The 13,424-nt window shown below is 31.7% G+C and overlaps 1 protein-coding gene across 2 annotated transcripts in view; it reads right to left on the bottom strand.

The window, feature by feature from the left end:
• Positions 1-13,424, bottom strand: part of Frl (formin-like protein) — a 268,117-nt gene that overhangs the window by 56,250 nt on the left and 198,443 nt on the right. For both annotated transcript variants that reach the window (XM_072523090.1, XM_072523091.1), the window contains exons 4-6: positions 8,746-8,825; positions 3,348-3,681; positions 2,922-3,170 (exon numbers count right to left, since the gene is read on the bottom strand). In XM_072523090.1, the coding sequence (XP_072379191.1) occupies positions 2,922-3,170; positions 3,348-3,681; positions 8,746-8,825 (663 nt within the window). The remainder of the gene's footprint in view (positions 1-2,921; positions 3,171-3,347; positions 3,682-8,745; positions 8,826-13,424) is intronic.

A 13,424-nucleotide genomic window follows, 5' to 3' on the forward strand; every position in this document is an offset into this window, starting at 1 on the left:
AGTTTTATTTTGTTACGAGTTCTACCTACCTACTGAATTTGCATAATTTTTGCCTTTTTTCTTTTTAATTACTTGTGTGGAAAACCAGGTGACATTTATCAAATGACAGCATCCATAAAAATTAAATATTGAAATGTAAAAAGTGGGTTTTGCATAAACTGCTAAAAATTTACAATTTTCAACTCGCACTAGAAACCGAACGATTCGTCTGAAAAAAAAACTAAATACTGGTATTTGTAGAAAATTTCAAGTACTTTAATTTCTGTAAACAGACCATTTACCAAAAGTTGATAGTTTTCGAGTCTTAAGCAAAAAACCCGAAAAAAGAAAAAAAAACGGTTTATTCTGTTTTTTTTTTTAATGTTGCGTCACGAAATTTTGTCCGCAAACCCCAGATTCGGATTAAGCACCCCAAAAAACATATGGAATGAAAAAATCAGAACTACCCCAAAACTCTCCTAGCAAAAATACAATTTAACTGAACTAAGTGACAGTGTGCAACAAAAGTTGCCTAACCTGCGATCATAACCTCTATTAGAGAAATTTATATCTAAAGGAATTTTAATAAAGGAATAAATAAACCATTGTATGTGTTTTTGCGAGGTTGGGTCCAAGAAATTTTGACATTGTAAAAATAATAATATTTTGACATAATTTTAATTCTGTTGTCTGTTGTACTGAGTTTAACAATGGTGTTGGAAAACATCGATGTTTAGGCTCGATGTTGTATTGCCATCGATGGTACGGTTGCTATGTTTAATCGATGGTAACCATCGATCTTTTTCAAAGGATGCTTATCTCTAGATGTTAGTGTCTTTAAACGCTATCGCCACAAGCGGTAATATGTTGAACTAACGCACGTCTGCTTACCATACTGCTGGTACCGTATTCTGTTAGTCGAGTGTTGAACTATTGAAACAGCAGACAAGCGCAGAACAGAAGTTTTATTCAATGAAAAATAGTCGGTAAAAGATATTATCACGGTGAATTACAAAAGTAAAAACTAGTAAATAGGACGGTAAAATTTCGCGACACACCTACAGGGACTTCAGGGCACACAAATAAAATAAAACATACATAAACCCTTTTAGTGGGTTAAATTTTTCCGAAATCCAAAAGGAGCGGAAGTGTGGGTGAAGCATTTACAAATAAGTAGCTGTATGCATTTCAGAATTACCTTAGTTTATTTATGGTTTTCGCGTCAAATCGTATAAACATATTATTGAGGCAAATTTTAAACGTGTATTTATAGTGTAATTTTTTTACGTAACCCGTGACTTCGTTAATTTGATCAAAAGGGCAATTGACAATGGCGCAGTGCTTAGGGACTCATAAAACCGAGCAGCAACTTTTTAACCCGGACCTTTGCGATTCCTTGTTATCTTCGGGAATTCCAATTTCGAAAGTGAACAATATCATTTTTACCTCATTTTGCAGACATATTGTAAATTTAACATTCTCGATGAAAGTACCTTAAGAAAAAATTATATCGAGATTTGCTATGATGAGACCATAAGAAAATTTCAAAAAAAAATTATTGCCGATAACTCGACTTATTTATTAGTTGACCAAAATACTGATTTACAGGGGCGCTATATAGCGCATTTAATGATAGTGGTTTTACACGAAGATGTAAAAAATAAATGTTACATTACTGCGTCAAAGCAATTATGCTTTGTAGAATTTTGGTAGTTCTACGAATTGTACCTATTTATTTCAAAGGGTTAATATTTAAAATGAAAGATCTAAAATTTGCTGATTTTTTTTTAAAGCTTTTTCATCGACTAAAAATGAAAATTATAAATCTTAGTCAAAGGTAATCATAATAAAAAATATATACCGTTCGGTGGGTTAGTATCCAATAGTGGTGTGTATGTATAGAGTATAACGTATGGTCCTAAAGTTTTGGGAAAAATTTCACCTGGTCTGATTGAGAAGCAAAATGCATTTAACAAAGAAGGCCATGGAATTGAAATGTCATCAGTTATTGACATTTAATAAACAAAGCAGAATATTTTGGTTTGTGCTCTGCAAAATGTCTTATAAAATTGATATTCGTCGAGGTGTTTATAATATGGTTGGGCGAATGTCGAAACGAGATATTGTTAATATTTATCGAGATCAAAACATAAGTAAATCGACAATTTATCGCACAATCAGAGAATGTGAAGAAGGGATACCATGTGTTAACTTGCGTAAAAGTGGCCGACCGCGGATTTTGAACCATATATAAGAGAGGCAAGACTGACTGAAGCAGCTAAGAACAAAATTGGGGTCTCACAGCGAAAACTGGCCAGAAGATTTCATGTTGGAAAGACTACAGTATACAGGACCCTATCGAGTAACAATATTATCTACCGGAAAAGAAGGAAAGCTCCAAAATTCACAGAGGATCAATTAGAGAGAATTCCGAGATGTTGCTTCATGTCATTACGCGAGGATCACAAGGGACTGGTACGAAACTAACAACATTACCTTTTTACCGAAAGCAGACAATCCCCCCAACCTACCTCAGGCTCGTCCAATTGAAGAGTTCTGGGCAATATTAAGTCGGAAAGTCTATAATAACGGATGGGAAGCACAAAATCAGGAACAGTTAAGACGCCGCATATATACAAAAATTAAAGAAATTGACGCCGAGGTCGTCCAAAAGATGATGCAACGTGTCAGGGGAATTATTAGGCAAATCGAAAATAGTGGTCCCTTGTCTGTCATTTGAATTTTGATTTATAATAAGGATAGTTAAGTTAAATTGTTGAATAATTTAATAAAAATATAAGATTATTGTGGTCAGAGTTATATGCTTTTGAAATTTTTTCCAAAACTTTAGGACCATACGTTACATCCATGTGTATGTATACTCTATACATACACACCACTTCTAATACCTAATATATTAATTGTTAACCAAGTTTACTTACCATAAATTCGATGTGGAAGGCCTCGAAGTTTAAAAAGTAATCCATGAGAGTTTGAAACCTGTACCTTTCATGACAAACTTCTTTAAAATTATCGAAGGCGGATAAAATTATCTCGTGACCACCCTTTACAAGACAAATGGCAGCTAGGAGCTCTAAAACTAACGCTTTAGTACGTAAACTTTTGTGAATAAGACTTAATGATATGCAATTGATAGCTTCTCGATGCTGGATAACCATGTTGAAACCATACTGCAAAAAAAAAACGTAAAAATGAATACCAACGATAAGTGCGAATTAAAAAAAATTGTAGGTATAATTCTACTTCTTATGTATTAAATAAGTTATAAATATTCATAATGAATTTAAATAAATTCTACAAAAAAAAGTTCGAGGAAAAGATAAACAGCAAACATAAAATATTTAAACCTTATTGTTCATAATGGCCCTCATACACATGATGCAAACGTGAATATCATCTTTGGAGTCGCCCATATTAAGCTTTGCAACATGCTTCGATCGCCTCTTAACGTTGGGACTATCCTGAATATCCAAAGGAGCTCTGATGTAGCCGTTATTTTTTTCTAATGTCGTTTGAGTATTGTTCAGAGTGTTCTGGCCGGTCGAACTAAGCTTCTCTTCGGAACCCGTTCTAGATTCTGCTATCCTTTGTTCATGTCGCATCATGCCAAGTCGGAAGCTGAGGTAGTCGATTAATACATCCAGACCGAGATTTTCTTCGTTTAAGAATTCTCTTACCCATCTGAAATTAAGAATTGGGTGATTAATATATTGTTGTAATTTCACATGTATTAAAATAAAAGTTTTAAAAGGTTTATATCATAAAAATATCCTTAATCGATGGGATGGAATGGAAGAATGTTCTAAAGAAGGCTCGGTTCATAAAGAGCTGTAGTGTCAGATGATGATGGTTTTTGAAATAACTTTTAAATATTTAGATAGTCTGAAGTTATGTAACTAGGCTGTAACTTAAATCTATTTAATTCAGGTTTGATTGTTTCAATATTAAATTAAAGACATTTGAGAAAATTAAGTCTGTTTGTAATATCATATTTTTTACCGAATAAAAATCTTATTTTTTTGCGAAAACCGAGAAAATTGACGAGAATAAGCTGGCTGATAAAAACTCGACAGTGAAGTCGTAGCATGTCTACTAGTTCAGTTTGTTCAAAAATCTGAATATATAAAGAGAAATCCAGTTTGAGAATAAATATTTAAGTTTATCCCAGAAAAATAGTAAAACACTAGCGGACCAACTCGACATCGAGTTTTTTAAATGAAATTTTTATTTTGCGAGAAAAATATACAATATATACAATGACCGGAAGTAAAAATATTTTTATCAATAACTCAAAAACTATAAATGATAATTTCGTGAACTTACATTTTTTAACTCTACGTTGAATTCTCTATTTATTTGACTAATAAAAACGAAACCGGAAGTCGACCTCAAAACCGGAATGCAATTTTTAGTTCATCAAATGTCGACATGGATATCATTTAGCAGTTAATTTTGCATGCTGATCACGAATCCGGTGTCAGATTTGCTCTATCTTGACGTTTTATGCGCGTTTCGGGTCACTTCCGGTGTCGGATCGCAACCGGAAGTACATATTTAGATTCGTCTCGACGAGACCTTTCGATCCATATATACATTGTGGGGTCTAAAACTTATAAATTTTAACTTCCGGTCATCTCAAAACCGGAAGTGAATTTTTGTACCAAAAGTATATCTTGACAATTTCATACGTAATACTAATAATATTCCGAAAAAATATTTTAATTATCTAATATGGTTTTTGAGTAAAGTGGTGGACAAGAAAAGGGCTTAGCGTTTTAGTATATAAGATTTTATAATAACTCCCATTTTAATAATTTCGTCTTATGTAAGTGCTACTACACTTTGCAATGCTGCAATGTTCGATATACAGAGGAGACCAAAAGTATGGAGAAGCCTAATTATCTCCTTAATGGATTGTCCAAATTGTACCAAAGCCGATATACGCAAATTCTGTAATATGGAAATTTTAAATTTGATGCTTTCGATGTTGCCAGATTTCAAATTTGATGCTTGCAATGTTACCATTTTTCGGATATCACTAGTTACTTTGGTTTTTTAAATAGAACACTCTGTATATTGTATTATTATTGGAATCCTCACCTCCATACGAGTTCAACCATATTTAACAGTTGGTATTTTATCTAGTCACGAAAGTTTTAAATAAATATAACTTCTCAGTGCCAAATAGTTTTGAAGCAATTCTATACAGAATGCTGTAATTTTGACATTTATTTATAACACTAACAATAGCTTGACGTTTATTAGTTTTGTGAAATAAATTGCATTGATAATTGAAGACCTCGGTGCAAGAACCGGGCAACTCCATTTTTAACCGAAATTGAGTTATTGCATTCAGTATACAAAATTTGAAGTGCAGTATATTTCAGTTGAAGCATATTTTAGTGCAGGAATCGGGCAAATCCAACGAATCTTCATTAAGTTAGCATAGCGAAGGATTTATCTGATCAACCATTACGGTGCAAGAATCAGGCAAGTCCAGGAGTTATCTGATTTTAGCACCGAAATGGTCGCGTCTAGTGGGAGATGTCGAAGTAGGTATAACGCTCACTGGCCCGGTGGTACTGCTGTTTACGTGTTTTGTTTTCAGTTTTAAAATTTTGTTAATAAGAGCACGTTGTAATTTTCTGTTTAGTACAATACGTTTTAGAATGTCGTCGGAGTCGAAAATCGAGAGCTATCGTTTTCAAGATTCGGATAATGAATATGCTCAGAGTGATTTGGATCAACCTAGTACAAGTCGTGCATCGAATAGATTGAAAATTATAACAAAAAAAAGCGAGTTCGCAAACGTTTGCATCGGGCAACATTAACAGATAAGAGAGGTAGAAAACGAGTAAGAAATGAAAGTGGGTGGCAAAGAAATGTAAGGAAATCGTTAAAAGCCTGTGGAGAGGAGCATCTTAATTCACTTAAAAAGGTAAAGGTACCGAAAAGGACAGTGGGAATACGATGCACTTGCCGACTTAAATGTTTTGACAAAATTGATGAAACACAGAAAATAAAGAGAAGCAAGACTTATATTTGGGTGGATTAATTTCTTCAGAACCCGTGCAAAGAAAGCGGCTAACATCAGGACAAAGAAATCCAAAAAAGTTTCATTTTCATACAGGGTATGTTTTAGTTGTTGTTTTTTCAATAATTTCAATAGGAATTTTATTAAATCAGAACATAATAAGTTTATTATTTATTAGTACTAGTTTACACACAAAAAATTAGTTAACTTTTACATATTTACTACCAGTTTGATACGGTCTAGTTTTTTTGTGATAAACATAAACTTGATTCGAGTAAATACAATTCACCGTTAATATACGAATACGAACGTTACTAATGTATTACAATATATTGTTATACTAATAATATAGTGTTTTTTTACAGATCCGTTTTGGGCTTACTGAACATTAAGTCCAAAAAGGCGTTTTATGGTATTCATGGCGTCATCAAACATCGGGTTGATCGTCTTGCTTCATCACTGAAAACTGGGATATCCGCGCCACATGATATGAGAGGAAAACATACGAATCGACCGAACAAGATGTCAGAGGAAATATTACTAAACATAAAAAATCATATAAACAGCTTTCCAAGGCAAACTTATTGACACAAAATAATAACAAAAAATTACTACTCAGTTACAGTGAAATAATTTTGTAGTTCTTGTAACAATACATCCTTCAGTTGTGTAAATGAAATATAGTTGAAAGTAATTATTAGTTATTAGTTATTGCTTTATATAGTCATTATAGCTTTATATTAAAGTTATTACTTTCTCGCTTTTCTGGAAATTGTTTAAGGAGTTGGCTTGTGTTTATATTTATAGATTTTTAGCTGTAAATAATTTAAATAGCACTCGTGTAAAGATAATGTTAGTCACAGAACATAAAACTGACAAAACAAAAACAACAGATATTCTAATCTCATATATGGAACATAAGTTTTGGGAAAACATATGAGGATTCATCAAAAAAATAACGAAAATATATCGAATTCTAAGTCATCACTATTTAATACATTTTAGGAAACTGAAAACTATCTACAAAACTTATGTGGACCACCTCAATAATAAGAAATTTAATAAAATATAAATGCCAAAAGAAAATGATATCTTTATATCACATTCACATGTGGTGATGCCTAAGCTATGCCAATGAGGGAGTGTAGGCTTTCACTACCTTTGTTTTTACTGTCCGATTTTGTCAAGTTTGGGTATATCCATCATACGGGAGGTATGCTGATCCGAGAATTATCTCCTTCATACCTCCTTCATATATGATCTTCAAATTTACTGTTGTTAAATCTCTGGAGCAAAGATTTATCAACGGCAATGTTTTGATATATCGTTTGACTATTATACAGGTTCTCGGGACTTCGGCAGATCGGCTATATATCTTGGTTATATATCTTGGATGGTGTGTTTTTCATTGACTGGTCTTTCGCGAGACGAATCATCAGGAAGAAATAATTCCAAACTCTAGCTTATAAGCTCGAAAATAGTGAATCATTAAAAACAAATATGGTGAAAGCATACACTCTCTCATTAGCGTAATTTAGGCCTCACCACATGTGAATGTGATATAAAGATGTCATTTTCTTGTGGCGTCTTTTATTAACTTTATTATTACTGAGGTGATCCGCATAAGTTTTGTAGATATATTTTAGTTATTTTATAAGCAAACAGTTTCTGAAATATAGAAAGAGGGAAGCATTAAAATCACGTAATTTTTGAAGTAACTTCTGCATTTCTTATTTCCCAAATAAGATTGGAACCAATTCAAAGAAATACCTCGAATTCCGTAGAAATTTAGTTTTTTTAATAAAATGTCGTAATTTAGACAATCAAAAGCTTTGGCATAGTCACAAAAAACAGTGGCAGTGTAAATATTATTGTTTAGTGCTTGATAAACCTCATGTAGCATGGAAAACACAGCATCTCTGGTACATTTAGTAGATAAAAAGCCGAACTGAATTTGTGAAAAATGTTGTTTTCAACGAGAAAGGACAAAAGTCGGGCTTTTATAAGTCTCTCAATAATTTTGGATAGTACCGGTAGTAAGGCAATAGATCTATAGTTGCAGGCATTCGATTAGTCACCACCCTTATGAAGAGGGATAATAATGGCTGTCTTTAAGCACTCTGGAAATACACCTTTTTCAAAGGAATCAAAATATAAAGAATGATGACACAACATGTGATCTATAAATGCAAAAAATGTATAGTTTAAGATTCTTATTATAAACTAAAGAAAATTCAAAAAAGGCATTATTTAACAGAACGTCATATTTTGTTACCGGAGAGAAATCATTATTTGTAGAAATAATTAGGGTATCACCATGAGCTGAACTTGGACGATCATACCTAACAATTGTGGTATATTTTTCTACAAAAAAATATGATTTTTGCAGATTTTGAAAACAAAAGTTTTCAGTGTTTTATTGTTATATAAAAACGATTTTATTTCAATATTTATGTACCTCTGTATTTACAATTATTTGTATTCGATCTTTTTAGTATTATTGTATATATTTTAATTACAAATGCCATAAAAATTATCTTTGGAATTTTTGATTTAATATTTATGTCGGTAAATATAGTGAATTCATTTTTGTGTCATATCCGACGTCAATAGTAATACACATGATAAGAAAACCATAAACTAAATGAATAAAACTATAACCTAATCGATAACTTTCATGATATAACACCACAAATTATTGGCATACTTACTCTATATGATTTGTACGTAACGAAATTTCTAAATCTCTAAGAACTTGCGTTGAGGTTGAATCCACAACCATTTTTCGTTTCTGAAACAAAAACAAAATACATTAATATTTCCCATTATCTACTGAAAATGTTAAAAATTGAATTTATTTTTCAGTGTCAAAATTTTAGGATTAATTGAGGGCATGAAAACTAAAGTGGCCTAAATGTCAAATGTGAATATCAAATTTTATTCAACCAGCCATAAGAAATATGTAACGAATATTGCCGCAGTGGCATAAAATTAGTCAAAATAAAATACGGTAATTTTTAAACATAAGTAACACCATAGAGGCGTATGTAAGTTTGGTCACTGTAATCACATAATGTCGTGAAAGATTTAACTCTTAGGCCTAAGTTTACGACAATAAAAACTTTTGTTGAAAGTTTTGTTGTAAGAAAACAGGATGGAATTGCAAAAAAACTGAACCTAGCTAAATAAATAAATAAAAGGTAACTATTTAAAATACAAACAGGAAGAAACAAAAAAAAAATAGATGTAACGATCTACTAAACCCAGATGTAACGATCATTGTATTCTATCTCATAAAAACGTTGATTACTCCAGTAGTGTCTACTGGTATATATTATTATCAAAGGCAGCTCTGGACCTATTGCCTAGGTATACATGATGCTGTTAATCACAATGCATCTATGTGTGTTTGGTACAAATGTACGGCTTCAAGAGGACCTCAAGAGCTGGGGCCTTGTTTGTTGTACTACATAAAAGAAAAATGGTAATACAAACAATTTAATTTTTTATTCAGATTAATATGGTGGTCAAAACCGCAATATTAAAATGATTCTTTTATGTCAATACATAATTAGTCATCCAGACTATGTTGTGGAATAGATAAAACATAAATTTTTTGTAAGGGGACACGTATACTTAGCATGTGATCAAGGCTTTGGCTTGATAGAGAAACAGAAGAAATTTTTTAAGAATATTTACATACCTGACAATTCGAATGAAGTTATAAATTCAACAAGAAAAAGAAGTCAGTCAGAAGAAAAAGTTTCAAGATTATGATGACCAAAGAATACTTTGAAAAATTTAGGAAACAATATTACTAATAGAAAAGTCAAAAGTTAAATAGTTGAGTATTATAATTTTGTATCGTAAGCTACATCCATTAATTTTCTTTTTTAAACACAGTAATAATATTAATATCTTATTTGACACTATTGACTAAAAAAAAGAAATTCTGTAGATATACAAACTATCCAGCTTGATCTTTTATATCCAGAGTGAAAACAAATGAGAAAAAAAAAGATTTTGTAGGACTTCTTCAATATATTCCTACAATTCATTTTGAATTTTATCACAATATTAAAGATGGTGCATCTGAACGGAATGATATGGATGTAGGCCAAGATGACATAGATAGTGACTAAGTAATACTAAACTTTTACTTTTTCAAAAAATTTTTTTGTTTAATTAGTGATTTTTGGGATTTATTTTTAAAAAACTACTAAATGAATTACAATTATATAAAAAGCTTTATAATATTTAAATCTTCAAGTACAAGTAAGAATTTATCGATAAGCGTGTACGGTTGCAGCGAAAAAGCTTCTTTTTCGAGTTATTTGCAATTTGTTGAAAAAAATGCCTGAATAGGTTGTATTTGGGATTTTTTTTAAAAAACTACTAAATAAATTGTAATTCTTTATAATTTTATAATTTTTATAATTTTTAAACCTTTAAGTACAAGTAAGAATATTATAACAAGGATAAATGGATCCATCTTACTGAAAACATGGAACCAAATATTTCGAATACGCATTTCGAGCAATCTATCGCTAAGCATGTACGGTTGCAGCGATACAGTCGCGTGGCGCGTAGAAATATTTGTTTAAATTTAAATCTATGTTTTAGTAAGATATAAACTACTTTTTGTCAAAATATTCTTACTTATACCTGTGTTTAGTTTTTTTTTTCAAGTTATTTGGTAATAACAATTTCCTGCCCACTCGAAAAAAATTTAAAAAATACATTTCAACTTAAAAAAATATATTTATAGAATCGAATAAGAGGTTTGACGTGGTAGAAATGAAAAAAAAAATAGTCGGTATGTTCCCTTTCTAAGCGTCTTTTTAGGGGTAAACCGCTCGTCTAATATATCCAGATAGCCTCGGATCAAGTCATTTTATGATCTAGATAGAGACTAAAAACATTCATTTATCTGAAAAAATGATCCCGAAAAGTAAATGGAATATAACGGAGGCTAATTGGTCTGTGTACGCAATCAGTCAGAGACATCAGAGAAATAAAATTTTTTAATTGATTGTATAAATTATGCAGTTCAATTCTCAATTCCACAATATAAAGCTTTTAAAGGCAAAATTCGAAATTCTCCGCCTGGTGGAATACAAATTGTGATGATTTTATCAAAGAGAGAAAAGAAAGACTTTCAAATTATAAACAAAACCCTTACTTTGAAAATTAATTGAAATATCATGGCAAAAAGTAAAAAAAAAAATTAAAAGCAATAGCTAAAGAAAGTTGGAAAATATTTGGTCTTCGACTTAAACAAGAATACTCTTTCAGCATTATGGAATCAAGCCAGAAAGATAAATAGAAAACCCATCTATAATACATGTCTTAACGATACATTAGTCTATCAAATGTTTGATCAAATTGCTTCTCCATCTAAAGGTAGTTGGTGATACAGCGATGTTTCAAATGAGCAAAACCATTTTCTGCTAGAACCATTTAATTTTAGAGAAAAACCATAGTAACACAAGTCCAGAATTGGATAATATTAAATATCCCATGATACAATACCTCCCAAAAATAGCTAAACTCTTACTAATATTTAATGAAGCAGTCAACAATAAAAGTCTCTAAAAAATTTTTAGTCTCTGGTCATTTTATTGCTATTTTAAAGTAATATTGTTATTAGTTAGGCCACTCTGGTCCTCATGGCCTCAATTATGAGTGTTCCGATTAAGAAATATTCTCAGCTTGTAGACTAATTGTTAACTAAAAATGCTTCTTTAGGTACAGTCTCCTATTCGGAGGTTGGTAATCATCACGACTATTTTGACTTTTGATACTGCAGCTCTGAGTAAATCTACAGAACTGCATGTATATCACTTCCTCAAATTATTTAACCAGGAAATGTGCCTTCTTCCAATACTGCTCCTTACTTGTATTTTACCCTGTACCATCATCTGTAACAACAAATATTTATTTTCTCTCGTCACATGACCCAGATATTTTATCTTTCTTCAACTGAGAAAGCACCTTCATTTTAAATCTCAACTAAGAATGCACCTGAACTTAATAAATAGAGAAAACATGACGCATATAGTGTAAAGAAGCGAATGATATATGATCTCAAACTATCACGCCTTAAGGAATCTCTAAGAATGGCATTAGGAGATCCATGAAATAGAAAAGGAGCTTCCTAACTCACACCGCCAAACAAGCTACGTAAAAAGAATAGCGCTAGAAGAGTTACTACATTCATTGCTAAATACATGAATACAACTATTAAAGAGGAAGACAATTTCTCATAGATGACAGTTTGATAATAACTCTATAATCACATATCATACATACATTTATCAAAATTGTTGTTGTTTGTTTGTGTAAGCATTGTATTAAATTGACAAATTTAGTTGATATGTCATCAAACGGTTGAATTGCAATTTTACGATTAATTATAAAATTTTCGTTTCAGGAAGGGCTTGTTTAGTGTTCTAATTGTGTTTGACAACCCCTAGCAATCCTCTAACAATGCATGTAATGTGCAAATTATACTATGTGTATCACCCAGTGCAGTAGTTTAAGGGGTAAACCCACTGTAGAATTTTCAATACGCTTTGAATCTTCCTCGATATGGAGAAACAGTCCAATACATCTACAAAATTGTTTTTATAAAATTTCAAACTCATTCTCAAACGTGTCCGACTGTTCGAAAATAATCTAATTTGTAGTGCAATGGTTTTGTAGTGTATTTGTAAAGCAATGGTGGTTCTTTAAAATGGTGGTACGTCTGTACAACACGTGCGCGATGCTTTAGAAATTGGCGAATCAAAATTAAGATCAACACTCAAAACGAACGATATGTGAGAAGGGAGAAAGAAAGTTTTAAATTCCTAAAATTATCAATTATAAAGAAAAGAAAACAGAAAAAAAAAGAAAATGATAAAAAAAAAGAGAAAAACTGAAACAATCAAGCTGGTGGAGAAGGAAAGTGACATATAATTCTGCACGTAGGAAGAAAGACCGGTTTATAGGCCTACATAAAAAAACGGTGATTAATCATGACAATATCAACACAGAAATGCTTGTAATATACAAAACTTCTCCCCGGATTAAGTTGAGTTCAGCCTAATTATTACATTTTTATACTCAGACCGGTCTCTCAGACCAATGATAACGAAAACGCGTAAATACTTTCGCTACCTATGCGATACTAAAAATATGCCGTTTAGCCTTAAAGGTAACAGGAACTATCAGCGTGTCTTAAAGCCGATAATTTTTATCGACGGTCTCACAGACCAGTTGCTAGCTACGGAAGGTTGAAAATGCGGCTTGTCATTCCGAAATTTTAAACGAAAGTCCAACATATTCGTCAAATCTGTATCTACATATTATTGTATTGATTATATATAGGCTGCATTGCAGACACTTC

Source organism: Diabrotica undecimpunctata, chromosome 2, assembly GCF_040954645.1.
Source record: "Diabrotica undecimpunctata isolate CICGRU chromosome 2, icDiaUnde3, whole genome shotgun sequence".
In the NCBI taxonomy this organism is placed as follows: domain Eukaryota; kingdom Metazoa; phylum Arthropoda; class Insecta; order Coleoptera; family Chrysomelidae; genus Diabrotica; species Diabrotica undecimpunctata.